Below are 17,275 nucleotides of genomic sequence, written 5' to 3' on the forward strand. Positions count from 1 at the left end.
CAGCTGCCTGAAATACCTAGGCGTTTACATTTATCACTGTCCAGCTGATGTACTGGAGGGTAATATCTCCTGTTGCATTAGAGCGCTGAAGGGAAGTATGTCCTTTTGGGCCACCCTACCGCTGTCAGTGGCGGGACCTATTGAGCTGCTTAAGATGGTGGCGCTTTCCAGGCTACTTTATTATTTTAAGACGCTCCCGATTTGGATCCCTCCCGCCGTATTCCGAAACTTGAGGTCACTGATTGTAGCTTTCCTCTGGGGATCGGGCCATCGCAGAGTGACGCTCACGACTTTGATGAGGCATAAGGCTGAGGGGGTGCTGGCTGTCCCTGACTTCGAGGTGTACTACTTGGCAGCCCAGCTGCAGGTCTACGCTCAGGAGGTAGCACAGGAGTTCCGTGGTCCAAAAGAGGAGCGGGGACTGGGAATACCCAGGCACGTACTCTCTTACATCGCAATGCAGCAGAGGCTGGCCCTAAGGGATCTCACACAGGAGGAACGTACTATTAGATCGTGTTGGAACCGCATGCAGCGAAAGACAGGAACGAACCACCCCTACGCCCCCGAAATACCGGTGGGAATGCTTACAGCATTACCGCATGGCAGGGATTGGTGGCAATTACAAACCTAGGAGGACGCAGGTATACACGTAATAGGTGACCTATACGAGGACGGGGCGCTGTTGCCCTTCCAGGAAATTTCGGACTGCTTCGACATACCCTGGGGCGATTTTCTGTTACACGCGGCGATCATGAGGGCAATCCAAGCACACTGGCAGAGTGGACTTGAGGAGCTGCAGACGTCCATGGCATGCCAATATGTCATGATGGCAGCAGGGACGAGTAAAGCAGTGACGTGCTTATACTTCAGGATGATTAACGAGGGACTGCCTCCGCTAGAGGCGCTCAAGGCCAAATGGGAGGCAGACATAGGTAGGGAAATTCCAGAGACCATATGGGCCCAGCTGATGTGCCGAGCTTGGAAGAGCACGCGCAGCGCGCGGTTCCAATTGGTCCACTTTTACATCCTACACCGAGCATGTCTGACCCCAGAGAAGATACAAAAATACTTTGCTTCAGATACTGCGGCCTGGCCTAGATGCCGGGCGGAACGGAGCAGACCTAGGCCATATGCTATGGACTTGCCCTGCTCTGACCTCTTACTGGAAAATGATAGGAGATACTCTTAACGGGGTGACGGAACAAACTCTGCAGTATGACATGGCAGTGGAGATCATTTATTGGTTTCCGCATACCCCTAAAACGAAAATCACCAGCAAATGTATAGATATGGGTTTGCTTTTAGCGAAACGGGAAATCACGCGGCACAGGAAGGCACGAGTTGGTCCAACGGGCGCTAAGTGGCGCAGTGAGTTCCTGAAATGGGCTGAGGGAGAGAGAACCTTGCGATTCCAGCTAGCGCGGCGGCAACAGAATGAGAGGGCACTGGAATCTGCGCAAGCATGGGAGGTTTTGGTGCAGGCTTTACGCGACCACGACACGCACAGTGACACGGACAATGAAGACAACGAGCAGCCTACAACCCCGTAGCACGACAGGTATAATGCATATTGTCCCGACTGCTGAGAGAAAGACTCCTACCTCATACTTTCTGACATACCAATAATGCACCAATGGCATGGGGGGGGGGGGGGTAGGGGGGGTGGAGAAGGGGAGGAGGGAGGACTTTCAAGCTTCATAATAACTTCTTGAGGATCCGATATTGCTGATCTGCTGCTAGGCCTCTGGGATAGTTCTGTTGGGTTGTTTGGGGTATCAGTTCTTTCAGAAAAGCAGACACAAACCATCATTCATAACTGGTCATGACTAGCTGAGCACAGAACCCACCTGTACAGTTGGATCGATATTTGCCGCCCGACCTCCGGGTTGTGGGCTGAATGGCTGTGTAACCGTGGTACCATAGTCTTGTCGCTACCAATGCAGATTGCACTGTTAATGACCGACGTATAACTGTGAATGACTATCTGCAATAAAAACATATTAAAAAAAAAAAAAAAAAAAAAAATCAGTGCTTCACGCATGGAGGGGGCATTATGCCAGGTTCTTCCATCTCCTGGAAGAGTGATCAAGTATGGTCCTTATAAAAGGCCATGGTGAGCCCATCTTGGCCAAGTGCACTTCCATCCCGCATGGAGTTGAGTGCCATACGGATCTCAACAGCATCAAGAGGTCTCATGAGATACTCTCTGTGGCTATCCATCAGCCAGAGTACTTGTATGTATTTCAGGTATTTCACTCTATTTTCGTTGTCTGGGGTAACTTTGGAACTGTACAGGTTCTGATAATATTGGCCAAATCTATTTACTATTTCCGCCTGCTCTTTCAGGGCAGTTCCCTTCTCATCTAATAATTCTTGGGTGACTCCAGATTCATACCGTCAGCGGACAATCGCCGCCAGCACTGAGCCCGGCCTGTCTCCCTCACCATAGGATCTGGCCAATGTGTATTTCCCCATGTGCTTGATTTCGCTGTCAGCTTCCCCGTGGCACTCTTCCAACATTATTTGCAATGGTTCTAAAATCTGAGGGTCTCTTCGATCGATCAAGCGCGAGTCCAACACGCAGTTAAGATCCCCACCCCAAATTAGTGGCAATGGGTGGCAGCCCCTAATGTATGTTAAAAGTGAATGGTAGAACTGAGGGTCATCATAGTCAGGCCTGTATGTGTTTAGAATTTGAAAGTCAGCCCCCTACCATGACATCTTGAGATTACAAATCTACCAGCAGGATCAGTCTTGCATGCTTCAAGTTGTATGCCTGATTTGGGATTAACCAAGGTAATTACACCCCTGGAGTGTCAGGTGAAGCCGCCTGCATGGAATGGCCCTGCTAGGTTACACCTCGTGAGCATAGCGCTATTAGGGGCAAGATGCGTCTCTTGCAGCAGCGCAATGTCTACCTCCTTTCTGTTCAAGTACACCAGAATTTTACACAATTTTCTATGGTCATTTAAGCTCCTCATGTTCCATGTCATTAATCACAGGCTTCTTCTATACCCCTCCCCATGTCCACTGTGCGTCATTCTTCACTTTCACATGTTCTGACAATCCTAGCTGCTATAATAAATGTGGTGCCGTAATCACTCACGCCCAGTGTGACCATGTGAACTGTAACAAAAGTACCAACACCCCCCCACCCACGCCATGCCAACCCCAACTAGGCATAAGCGGCTCATTTCCCCCTCACTAGCAATTACTAGTATATATAGCAAGAAAACTACAATTGTTTAGTAATAAGCACTATTTAACTTGTGACGGTTGAGCGTAAAACGCATTGGGGCAGATGTTACCGGCCATCACTTCTGTGGGGTCCCAAAGGAGGTACTAAGTCTCTCAGGGAGCCTCGTAAACAACTATTGATGGATAGCATCTCTCACTCAATATGATGCTGACTTGCTGTACCAATAAGCCTGGCCTATGCGAGTAAGGGTCCGCAGAATCATACATTTCAGCATAAAGTTATATTTCACAGTAAGGAGGCACTCCCTGAAAGCTAAAGGTCCGATCACCCCAATCCTGCACAGATTATCTACTCACGGGGAAAATCATCATAAAAGTCTGCCGTGCAGTGTTTCTCATCAGTCATTTTCATCAAGTTGTCCATCCGCTCTGTCAGCTCGATCGTCCACCATCTCGTCTTTCCTGCACTTTCGGTGGTTACCAACCACCTGCCTGTATATATCAACAATTGATGTTGAACATTGATACACAATCCTCGATCTGGTATTCTGGGATGAATATACCCCACTTCATGTCATGAAGGAGTGGCGCAGCTCTGTCTCTCAAAGTTCTGACTGATATCTTCCTTTACAAAATATTTTATGGTTATCTTCTTGAAAGTCCTGGAGATTGTACATTATATACCCATTTTCAAGACCCATTAAAAAGAACTTTTACTGTGGCCCAGTTCGACAACTTCAACATTGAGGACTCACTGACAAGATTGCTTGAATCCATAATCGCCTCAAAGAAGTCCCTAGTAAGGGACGAAACCCGTCTGCTGTACTTTCTACCACATTTTGGAATAAAAAAGAAAATCAAAATTGAAGAACTTCACTCCTGTGAAAATTAAATTTCTGATTTCTGTGCTGTGCACCTGTGCTTCTTTTTCTTTTAGTATTGTTAAAGTTCTTTTGAACTAGCATTGTGATGGTGGGTGCTTATCAGTGTGCACGCAAGTCCCGAAGCTAATATAAAAGGGATGATAAGACAAAGAGTCATTTAGGTTAGATGCTGCGATCAGGAAGGTTCCACTGTCGCTCTTGTCTTAAGCAGTAGAATGATCACACTAAGTAATCTTATTTGCCTGTGTTCCAGGTTCAGTGAAGACTAGAAGCCAGCAGTTGCAATCAGCTTTTTGGCCTTGCTAAAGGGGTGCTAATAGATGTATTCTCCACATGTTTAGTAGTAAAAGCTCCTAATTACCTGTTCTTCTTGTCATATCCCCTCACATACATGGTAGTCAATTAATGGGTTATGCTCTCAGCACATGGTATTACCTAATGTTAACACACTTTGCAGTAGGCAATAGTGGATAATACCTTACAATCAGCTCTAGATGAGAATTCTTAGGACACTCTTCATCATTAGTGAACACATGCATATGGGCAGTGAGATCAGAGTGCAATTACAAAAAAGAATAAGGATGCATGAGTGTAGTACAGATAAATAGCACACAGCGCATAGGCAGGCTGATCTTTAGGAAAACATCACTTGCATATATAAAGATAATCCTCACCTTTATCTGCAAAATTATGTAACTTTCATTAATCTTATAAGTTTACGTTTGTTGTTTTGAATTAGTATATTTTACTAGGATCCACCTCTTTCCATTGGCTATGAACTTGTCCACTCCCTTACATCCTAACAAGGTGAACATGCATCCTTGCTGTTATTTCTCTTTAAACATATTTGTGTGTATTACTTGTCTGCCAGAAAAATACTTCATGCAGTCTATTTATACTCATGAAATGTCTATTGGCAAACTAGCCAAATACACTGCTCTGACACTGGAGATATTAAAAACCTTTAAACCCTTAAGGGTGCTGTGGCTAAAGATACTTTACAGCTTAATAATATTGTCATCTCCTACTTCACATGATTTACTAGAAACAAGGATGCTGGCAACAAACTCTGTGTGATCAATGTTCCTACTTATGCTTGGGTGCCACTGAAAAGTTTGATGAGAGTCTTTCATTGTGGTCATGGAAGGGGAGTTTGGAGTGGAAAGTGAAAATGGACCTTAAAGTATGTTTTGCCTAATGCAATTTTTATCTTTACAGCAGCCACAGTGGTTCCCGGCAGACACAATAATGAGCGAGAGCCGAAGCCTCCTACCTTATTCTGGCGAAAGGGTGAGACGGGGCACCAAAGGCCACCATGTGTTTGAGCATTTCCTTCACCATGTGTTTGAGCATTTCCTGTGCCTCAGAATATTTAATCTTTTGGTTTCTATGAATGTGTAGTCGACAAAACCAGCCAAAACCAGTTTCTTGCCACCTGTCTCTCTATAACTAACTACACACTCTGCTCTATCATACATTGTCTTATCTTACTGCCTACTGAAGTTTGTTGACTTCAAATGAATGCTGTTTCATCAAGGTTAATAAAGGCTTCTAATACATTCTTTAAATAGATGACTATTTACAAAGTACATTTCTCAAGACAGCGTAGTTTATGCAATACTACCATATACTCATAGCCAAAATGTATAAGGAAGATTGTATGTGAATCACTGCTGTTTCGTTTTTGATTCTAACATTACCAGCTGAACTCACCATTCACACTCTCAATATAAAAGACACCACAATCTTCTAGATAAATTATAAATTCCAAGCAAACCTTTGAAACTGTTTATCTCATCACCACCAGAAAGCAAACTTTCTCTTAATGAAGTTGACCCAGACTGATGGCTTGTACAAACTTCAACTGAGCAAAAGTAAATAGACTTTGCCTGGCTTTGTAAATGCATATTTAATGGCAGCACACATCTTAATGTCATTCTCAAGTAGAAATATGGTGTCCTTTACATATATTTCACAAACAAGTCTAAGAGAATTATGATGCCTTTTATAATACAAGATTTGGAATACAACATTTTCAGAAATATCTGCAGTTAATTGATGCCCTCTGCCAGAGCCACTAAACTCTTTCATCACTCTTACCATGATCTACCGACTTCATTTTAATCTTTGTACTCCTTAGTGATAAGACTAGGACAAGGTATTGACAAACCAGAAATGTGTCACGGACTAGTTTGGTAGGAGGATCGAGAATCAAGATTGCATTGTTGAAGCTTAGCACCCAAAGCCGCCATAATACATGGAATTACTCTGCCAGAGTAACTTTTAATGCATGATGAATATTCTTTAGTACATGAGAAGCCTCCTCCATCTCTGCTGACTTAGGCCCAGTCACTCAAGGAGCTTGTGGAATCCTGCAAGCTTCATAAGATGTTGCTGGACTACCAAGGTCTTAGAGGAATGCTAGAGACATCTTAGGGGAAACACACACATACGCACACCATGCAATGTGTATCTATTCTGTAGTCTTTTGGAACACTTAGATTATCATATTCAGAAGACTTTAGTGACTGTTGCAGCTTCACACATTCTGAATACACATTCAGGTGCAAGAAAACACCTGAAATGAGATTCACTGAGCTTCGACTCATCAAAACCTGCACAACTAAAAAGGTTTATGTGGACTTCATTATTTCCCAGGGGAGTTTTCCAAAGATGTATTTTGAACAGAGGGATACACAACCCAAAAGAAAGGGACATACTGAGTGAATAGTTGGCTAGCTTCTGTACCCACATGTACCCAGGCATGTATACATATATTTCAAAATATATCTATATATAAATGTATATATGTTATATACATTTATGTATGTGTCTGTGTGTGTATAACTTGATGATATACACATAATACATATATATTCAAGCATGTTTTTGTTATAAAATGGTAGGACAATATTACAAATGTTACATCCTCAAATACAAAGTTGTGGGCAGAGCAGGAATGTGATTCTCATTAGTGGAGTCTGGAGTTGGCCTTAATCTTTGTTGAAATCATTTTTGGATTCTTTACAGCTTCCTGTACGCCTTTCTAGACACCGCATGGGACAGAGGAGTTTTCCATTGATTCTGCGCATCCCACATCATATTGCTGGAAGAGTATGCGTAAGTTAAAAACAATTTTAATGGAGGAATAGGAGCCAGGTATTTGGGTGTTTCAGTTGCCCTCCATGCATGTTCTCTAACATTGGATCCACTATAAATGTTATTTCCCACATCCTGCTCTCAATCTATAACTAACCTGACCAGCCTCTAAACAAAGCTGTTCCTAGCATTTCTCACCAACCAATAATACCTCTAAAATTTGGACCATCGTCTTAGTATCTCCACTTGTTGTGCTGTCATTAAGCCCACTTCACTATTCCACAATGCTTCTTTTCTGGCAAATTCTTTCCCCTTTTCTCTTCTTTCCCCTTATGGCTGGATTAGACGTCACTCTTCTATTAGCTTCCCCATTCGATTCTCTGGTACTTCCTCCCTCACCTACCCAACCTACAAATCTAGGGGCCGATTATGATCGCGGACAGACTTGCGTCCGTCCGCGATCATTGAGGAGGAGGGGACGTCCGCATGGGCTGCGGAGTCCCCTCCTGTGCGATTAGGATGTGACCGCCAGGGTGGCGGTCACATCCTCTATTTTTAACATTGCGGCGGGTGCGGCTTCAAGCTGCACCCGCGGCAATGTTAAAAATGCACACATTGCATTTGCATGCAGAAAGAGGCAGGCACTGCGCGGTGCCTGCCGCTTTCTGCCGCTTTCTGCATACATATACATGTGCACCCCCCACCCCCCCTTCACCTAGGGGGCCCGCAACGGGCCCCCGCAGTGAAGTTACACATGCTTTTCCACGGCGGAAAAGCCGCCGCGGAATAGCATGTTTGCAGGCACCTACTAATCTGGCGGACGGTGTCTGAGAGACACCGTCACCAGATTAGTGCTTTTCCTCCGCGGTTGTAAGCCAACCGCGGAGGAAAAGCTGCGGACGGAAACCAGGACCCACCAGCCATCCTAATGTGGCGGTGGGTCTTTGGTGGGTCCGCTGCGGATTTTCCGCATCCTCCAGGCAGGATGCGGAAAATCCGCAATCATAATGAGCCCCAAAGTGTAGATAAGTTCAATAGGCATAGATCTTCATACACATTGGATATTTGTTGGCTCGCCAGTTTTAACCACAACCATATTTCTACATTTACATTCACTTGCTTGTCATACAATTTATGAGATTGCATCCAGTAGATAAAATCACCTTCTTAAACGTGGGTGCTGCTAAACACTTTGATGAGGGTTTTTCTTTATGGGCATGGTGTTGTGTAGATAATGGAAGTGGGCCTTGGAGAACGTTTTGCCTCATGCAACTTTTTACCACTTCAGCAGCCACGCTGGCCCACCACAGAGGCAATGATGAGGCAGAATAACAGCTTGATGCTTTACTCTGGCGAAAGGGTAAGTGACAAAGGATTTTCAAAGGCCACCATGTTTTTGTGTATTTTCTTTGTCCTAGTACATTTTATCTAGTTGGCTTCTAGCAATGGTGGATGGTCTAAAAGGCCACCATGTTTTTGTGTATTTTATTTGCCCTAGTACATTTTATCTAGTTGGCTTCTAGCAATGGTGTATGGTCTAAAAAGCCAATCTCATCCCTTGCCCTCAGCCCCCATCTAAAGCAAAACTGTACAACCTCTTCTTTACAGCATCCTAATCTTATTGGCCTCTGTGTTTTGAAATGACTGTTTCTGAAGGTTTATCAATGGCAAATAAATGCTGTTTTTACTAGGATTAATAAAGGTCACCAATCAATTCTTTACATGAATGAATATTTACAATGCACAATTTGCAAGGCAGTCTGTCTCTCATCCTTTCTTTCACTCCTCCAAATTATCCCACACTCCCTTCACATCCCTTTTCTGCACCTTCGCTGAGTAAACATATGTATGTAATCACAACGACTTTTCAAGGTAAACTTGCAACTATTCTGCCATTGATACAGAGATTATATTTATTTTTACTTGCTAGATCTGCACAACGTGTATATCCACATTACCATTTACAAGTGCCTAAGACATTTGACTGTTGTACTGTTCACAATCCAGTACCCTCTTTTTCTGTGACAGCACTTTTGACATAACAGAGACACCATGTTTTCCAGTCCAATTGGGAGTGGCAATCCAATTTCAGGCACAAACTTATTTTTTGATGTTTGCAGAGCACTTGCCCCCCCCCCCCCCCCCCCCACCCTTCTTGGTATATGACGTCAAAGCAACCCCTCTATAATCTATTGGGCCATATTCAATGTTAATTTTTATGTATTTTTTATTTTACATATTTACTTTGGGTTAATAAACTTGAAAAGATTGATTTCAAACAGACAAATGTTTATTGACAATAGTAAGTAAAATATTGGATTATCCTATTTAGTTGCCTCCAGTGAAAGAAAAAGTAGTGCTTGATTATGTTGAATATGGAATTTTAGAAAAAAACACTGGGGCATATTATCAAGGACGGCGTTAGAATTATCGCTGGTTTAGCGGCAGAAAACTGGTGCTAAAACGGCAATAAAGGGCTTGATATTATGCCTGGAGAATTCCAATAGAAGCCCAGGTTCACACCAGCACATGGACTTCTATTGGAATTCTCAAGGGCATATTATCAAGCCCATTATCGTCGCTTTAGCGGCAGTTTTCTGCCACTAAACCAGCGATAATTTTTAACGTCCTCCTTGATAATATGCCCCAGAGTCTGTTAATAAACACATTCTTCTTGTACGAGTAAGGGATTGTCCAAGCTGTTCTCTCAAATGGTCAGCTAACAATGGCATTTATTGGATTTAGAATATTTAAGTTTTTCAACTCGCCTCTTAACTTTTTTCCCCTTTACAGAACTGTACACATTTTGGCATGGTGGAAAGTATCTTGTCCAATTTGTTGCATGGTCCAAGGTCTTAGTGCAATCTGAGAAAGCATTTTCAATGGGGCATTTGACTAAACCATAATTACATAATGGTGATTGCATTGTGTGCTATTCATGCTCACTTATCTTGGGACAAATTTTTCAAACAACTTTTTTTCCAGTAACCTTGCAGTACTTTCTACCTGAAACATAATATTTGGCTTGATTGCTCAACAACATAATTATTTTCATATCACCTGCAGCAGTGCCCCAAACGATAGACATTTGTGTTGGATACAATAAGCTTCTAAGATTTCTGTTTTGACTTGAACTTTATGTTGGCCGTTTTAAACATTCCTGTCCCTAGTGACACCACACATAAGTGGACACATGGAATGCCTTGTTTGTCCCGGTAATATCCATACCCTCTGGGATACTCTGACCACATGGCAAATCCTGGAAACTCATAGTCCTACCTTTAACATCTACAGAATAGACATCTTAACAAACATAATATAGAAATACTTAAGAACATACTAAAGAAAACGTTTAGCCAATCCCTCTCAGCCACATACTGGTTTCATTTTCTATGGCAGACCGATCAGACCATGGCACTTTTTAATTTGTCAAGAATACCCAGCATTCTCCAAGGACTATTGTTATGCCAGAGATTTGCACCATCACAGATGCCCAAAACATGCCAGGATTTATTGTCCCAGGGCTGTTATGTTACTAGGGGGTAGACCACAAATTGCCAAGAAATATTACCATTATTGGAGAGCAGTATTTTACCATGAGTGGCAATGTGAATTCTCTAATTGAAGTAACAAGTTTGCCAAGAATCATCAACACAAGTGCCTTCGACAGATTGATTCCCCCCCATGCTAGAAATGCCAGCTCTAGAAACACTTTTTTAACCATTTGTTGTTCAGGCAGCATGTTTCTTTCATATACCAGTGTTAAAAAATGCAAATGTAAATAAGCTGGATTAATTTGCAAAAAATAAAAACTCACATTAATACAGAAGCATGCACACTCACACACAAGCACACATTAAAGTACAATGAAATCCAGAAGGAAAACAAGTAGAAAACATAACTCCTGTTTTTTTTAAACTAAAATTCCTACTAATTCTCCAGTTGTGGGTGTCTTTCTCCATAGCATAGCATCGCCCTACTGACATAGAAAGTACATTTGTCTTTTGAAGTTTCTTAAACTGTTCAGTACCGCATTTGAATTGCTCAAATCTACTCTGCAGAGTAGGGTCTTGTAAAAGTCTGACAAAAATTGGTCCAATAAACTATAAAGAAATACGCAAAACCCTTCCCTCCAGCATTCCTTGCATCTCTCTGAATGATATGAGGCATGTACCAAAATACTTGAATCAACCTCAGTGGATTGGTTGATCTCATGGGTCAAAAGAAAGATTCGACCAGGAGTAATACCAGATCACTTTCTCCATAGACGTATTGGTCTATTTGAACTGACTTTAATGGCTTCCCAATCTAGTACATACTGAAAGCTCCATTAAATATTCTTAAGGATAACAGTAATTGTATAGGGGCTCTGATACATGCCAGTGTGTAGACGGGAGATGGAACCTCTGAATGCTGCAGAACTGCAGGAATGGCTGTAAAGTGATAACACTGTGCCCGCTGCATGTTTTGCCACTTGTAGCTTCAGTGAGAACTCCCTTGAAGGGACTTCTTTTAAGTGCAAAGGTCAACATAGGTGTGTCATCTCTAGGTGGAATAGGATTCTCTTCTAATGTTGAGTTCTATACAAAGCGAGTGAATCTTTAAAGATTGCTGATGACAATAGCATTCCAGGTAAACGCTAGTTATTCCACACACTGTCTTAAAGACTACTTTAGTGATTATGTAGCCACTTCTTACTTGAGCTGAGTGATTTGGGAAGTGTGGTCTAGTGATAGGAGAGGGATCATTTGTGGAGAGCAGAGATGGCGGTTACTGAAGGTGGGCCTTTTACTGGGTTGTGCCTGGCTCTCTTTTTTGTGTATTTAGGGCTATCAGTCTGGCCATTCATAGACAGAATTACACAGGGGAACAGAACTGCGATGTTCAGTGTCACCCTGTACAATGCTGAGGGAGACTGGTTAAGTAAGAGGGGATGTCAGTGGGGGAGATTATTGGATTATGTATACATTTGTGTGTTTCCTTTAACCTCCATGGATGTATTTCTGTTACATTGTATTTGTGTGAGACACCTCCAAAGCTGAAATCTGAATGAAACTCATCCAATTTAGATTATGCAATTCAGGATGCCGTGCCCCGCAACAGTGAAATATTTTTAAGCTAAACATTCACAAAGTAAACTGCTTCCACAACAATTTAGAGATACACAGAAATACTGAGATGCTTTGATGAGCGAAAAGTCCTGTAGCAGGATAGCCATTCACATCTTTGCTATGCATATGCAGAAGGGTGGCAATATGCTTGCTCTTCATAAATTAAAAAACAAGCATGAATTGACAATTTTAACTCAAAATAAATATATATAAGATTCTCTTGTGGAACAACATATCCTCTAAACCGGGCAACAAGGCCTAGTATGACCAGTCTACAGAGCTTCTTTTTTGGGCAGCACATCTGTATTCTTTCCAATTACTGGTGATATTGCATCAGTTGTGAGTAAAAAAACTCTGATTAACTATGAAATGCAACTGATTCATCATAAACAAAAGCAATATATTTTTTAAAAAATCGCTAAAGTACTTCAATATGATTAGATGTACATTTATTCAGATGATCTATCATAACCGACTGGCTATATGAATATTTTCAACGTTCCTTGTTCCTCTACAAATACAATATGAGCCAATCATAATCTTCCAACACAAGCGCCATAAATATCCATTTTAGCATTTCATTTAAATAAGTCAGGATGTGTTTTTACAGAATTTCAAAATGGATTTCTATACTATTTTCATTCCTCAACCACTGGATACTGGCATTTTTACAACTAAATAGATGAGGAATTCGTTATCTTCCTTTCATTATGGCAACACTAAGGGCTAACTGGGTGTCACTAACTTTGAAGTTTTTAACACTGACCATCAAAATATTGGCATCAAATGGTGTACACTAAGGAGCACATTTAAGAATGACAGTAAAGCTCATCAACTTATATCTTCAATTCCTATGATGGACATGCTTACATCTGTTTATGTCCCAATTTGTCAGGATGGACGAAAGAGAGAAGAGAAAAAGAATTGTGATCTGATATAACCCTAGGGTACAAGGAGATACCAAGGGGCTTAATAAGAGTCTGGCAGTCCACAGACCGCCAAACTCGCGGGGATGCGGCGGTCTTCCGACCACCTTATTACAAGTAGGGTGGTCAGACTGCCAATGCCCCTGCTCCCTGGCAGTGTTGTGGTGGTCTTGAGGCTGTAATATGCTTGGAGCAACTGCTGCGATACCACCAAACATATTACAAGTTTCCTCTCTGCCACATTTTTCATGGTGGTTCCTCCTCCATGAAAACTGTGGTGGAGAGGAAACAGAGGGGGCCCGATAAGTCCCCCTTGTGTCTCAGGGCCATGGGGTGCATGCAGAGGGGCCCTATATGTGCCCCCCTGTGTACATGCACCCCTGTTCCTGCACGGCATGGTCTTTGTGGAGAAGCGTGGCTCAATGGTTAGACCGGCAGACCCTGATGCAGAGGTCTGGCCTGGGACCAGGGTTCAATTCCCGCCCCGGCGTCTCTTGGACTCAATCTCTCCCAACCTGATAATTCTCGCCTCGGTGCCTACTCTAATCATGGGTCCCACTCTCTGACTCTGGGCAATAGCTTGCTTAATCTCCACAACGGCCCCAGCAGCGCTTGGATGCCTGGCTTCACCTTGGGGGTGCCCAGGAGTGGACATCTCACAGGAAAGCCAGGAAGGGTTCCACAGCGGTATGAAAAAAGCGCTACGAGACCTGTGGGTAGAAGGCGCTATATAAATACAAACACATTTACATTTACATTACATGCCATACCATGCAGGAACTGTTTTTGGCGTTCCCATTGTGGTGCCCATTTTCTGAGTCACTGCCTTGAGAACGTCGAATAATAGCCCGCCAAACACAAGAAATACTCGTTATCTGGCAGGCGATCTGACCATGGATTTGGCGCTGCAGCAGCAGGGCAGATCCAGTGACGCACTGCCAACTTCGTAATCAGGCCCCAAGATGGGGCATAAGAGCTTGGTAGGAAGGAACATGTCTATCCGAGAAAAAGATTTACGAGAGGCGAAAAAATATGTAAACCCTTTTTTGTCATCAGAGAATATCGTCAGACATCCACCAAAGCATAAGATTCCATTACTTGCAACAAAGCAACCCTAGCCATTTCCTTTGAGCTATAGGAGGTTCTCGAAGAAGAGTTTAGCCCTCAACTACTAAAAGAGGATTCTATCCATGGTTTAAGGATGATGTTGAAGTCCCCGCAAATAATCAATGGTTCTGACCATTGATGTAGCTCAGAAATCAGACTATTAACGACCACAGGATCATCAGTGTTGGCCCCACAGAGCACACATGGCATAATGCTTAGTTGGCTTCTCTTGACTGTTGCTATGAGCCATCGTCTACCCACATCTGTACAGTTGTTGGTGAGTGTCTAGCTCTTATACCGAGCCAATAGGGTAATCCCTATCTGAGAGAAGTGAAACAAGCTGAGGATAAGGACTTGATATGATAAGTCATCCAGAAGAGAGGCCGATTTATTCAAGAGCTGAGTTTCCTGTAGGCCAGCTAAATGTAGATGAAGATAGTGTAGCACCTCTTTAATAAGTTTTTGCTTATAAGGTGCCTACATTCCATTGATATTCCACTAAATAATATGAAGATGCTGGTCACTGGACCACATCCCTGGCTAAATCTTGACATTCTTGATCGAACAACCAGCACACAGGGAAAGAGAACAACAGCACAGAATCATTCTTGGTCCCAAATTTATCGTCCACGACCATAAGGCCTCAATTTTTGTCCAGCAACCTGCCTAAACATGCTAAAATACAAAATAATTATAAAGACAAAGTGACCCCAAACCCTGGCCCCACCACCCGCCCACCCCCAGCCTTCCCCCAACGTGTTCTTTTCATGCAAGGCCCAGAAAAAGGGCTTACCACCTCCTGTCCAAAATAATATCACTAGCACGGGCAGTAGACATGAGTACATTAACTTCCTGCCCCTCCCCCCCGTAGCACCCCAGACGAAGGATGAATTTGGGGAAAAGAACTAAAGGGGCAGGGCAGACACCACCCGAGACACCCGCCAAAATGACCCAAAATGTTTTCCCCCAGACCCATAATTACTAAGTGAAAAATCCTCATTAAACATTCCTGAAATCAAAGCTAGGTGCCTGCTGGCCCTGCAGATCTAAAGCTTCCATTCGCAAAGAGAAATAAAAAAAGAAAAGAGGGAAGGAGTACCCAAGAGACTGAGTAAACAACTGTAAAAACCTATAAGGAAAAAGAATCAAGAAGAAAAAGACAAAGAAATCAGGCAGATCCACTATCCTCCTTATCCCCCCCCTCACCAACTTGGTTAAGCGCTCCTCACTCCCAGGCTGTTCAAAACATTAATACATTTGTTCCTCGTATTGGATGCACAGGATTGCTGGCTCCTGTAATAAAACCAAAGCTCCAAGCTTTTGCAGTGCCAGGACTACATTCTCATGAGAGAAATCTGATTGAACAAAAAAGTCCAGGCCAGCCGCTTTCACTGGTGATCTTGGACTAGCAGCCCTGTTTATCTCCTAACGGAGGAGAAAGTAACCCACATATATCGGGTTGGCCCATGAATAACGAGGATGTTAGCCCTCAGGGGAGGCCGAAATGGATAGGGATGGGTTCTCTGAATTATGCTGTCCATGTCCCAGCCCTGCAGTGTAGTAAAGGCTTAACTAAACAACCAAACTATATAGCATCTAGGATTGTTCTTCTGACCCCTCTGGGATCCCCAGTACCCTGAGGTTATTCCGGCGAGACCTATTCTCCAAATCTTCGACTCTTGATGAGAGCATGGTCATCTGAACTTCCTGTCATGAGATCTGGGTCTTGACTGCTCCCACAGCAGTTTGAAGGCTTTCCTGAACCTTCTTGACTTTCTACAAGTTGTGGGTTTAGGGTGTCCATATTTGTAGAGAGCTTCCCTAAATCCTAGGGTTATATCAGATCACAATTCTTTATCAAAGAAATGGGCTGAGTGTTATCTTTCTGGGTCCCTGATAGCGCTAATGCATCTGCTATTGCTGGGATTAAGAACCCTCAAGGGGCTATTGTGACCAATCCTGCCCTCATGCATGAGGAGTTCAACAGCTTTTATCAGAAGTTTTATGACAAAGAAGTGGTCCCTTCCACGGACCAGATCTTTCAGTTTCTTCGGGTCCACCATCATTGGAAACTGTCTTCTACACAATAGCGTAAGATAGAAGGTCAAAAATCGCCATCCGAAGTGTAAGACGCTGTTGGCTAGCTGGCACGAGGCAAGGCCTGGGGCACCGATCAACTTCCATTGGTATTCTATGTTAGTTTGTCACATCTTGTAGTGCCGGTTCTCCATGATCTATTCAACTCTTTTGAATTACTTGGGGAGGTTCCTGGGTTATGGACTGAGACCAACATCGTCATCTTGCTTAAGAAAGGGAAAGCTCCCTTTCTTAGTGATTCATATCAGCCTGTTTCTTTGACTAATTCTGATGTATACTAAGATTTAGTAAAAAGACTTGCTACCATTATTTCTGATTTTTTTTATGAGAATCAACATGGTTTTTTTCAAGGCCGGGATAACACCGCTCATGTCAACATTGTTATCACTGCTCTTGAGGCAGGCTGTGCTCAGAGATATCCGGTAGGAGCAATAATGTTAGACGCTGAAAAGGCTTTCGACTGCGGCTCAAGGCCTTTTCTTAGGGCATTATGGCTGTGCAAGGGTTTGTGCCATGTTTTATTGCTTTGGTTCAAAAGCTTTACCAGAATCTTAAGGCAAGGGTTTTATGTTCAGGGTCTTCTAACAACCTAATTTAGATAAATCGTGGAATCCGTAAAGGGATGTCCACTTTCACCTTGCTCTTTGCCCACTAAATTGAACCTTAAATTCAAGCCCTCAAGACCTTGAGGAATATTGCTTTTCTGCGTATCCATCAACTTGAGCTCCAAGTGCTTGTGTATACAGACGACATTACTATCATGACCTCTGCCACAGAGGATTCTCTGGCAGGTATTGCAAAAATTGGCTAATGAGTGTGGGGCATTCTATGGGTGCAAACTAAACCTTGATAA

General features: G+C 43.0%; 1 protein-coding gene across 1 annotated transcript in view; it reads left to right on the forward strand.

The window, feature by feature from the left end:
* Window positions 1–17,275, forward strand: part of LOC147708723 (uncharacterized) — a 227,154-nt gene that overhangs the window by 174,693 nt on the left and 35,186 nt on the right. Inside the window, exons 16-18 of the mRNA XM_086925769.1 lie at window positions 5,301–5,372; window positions 7,113–7,202; window positions 8,470–8,541. Coding sequence (XP_086781895.1) covers window positions 5,301–5,372; window positions 7,113–7,202; window positions 8,470–8,541 — 234 coding nt within the window. The remainder of the gene's footprint in view (window positions 1–5,300; window positions 5,373–7,112; window positions 7,203–8,469; window positions 8,542–17,275) is intronic.

This window comes from Lissotriton vulgaris, chromosome 6, assembly GCF_964263255.1.
Source record: "Lissotriton vulgaris chromosome 6, aLisVul1.2, whole genome shotgun sequence".
Classification (NCBI taxonomy): domain Eukaryota; kingdom Metazoa; phylum Chordata; class Amphibia; order Caudata; family Salamandridae; genus Lissotriton; species Lissotriton vulgaris.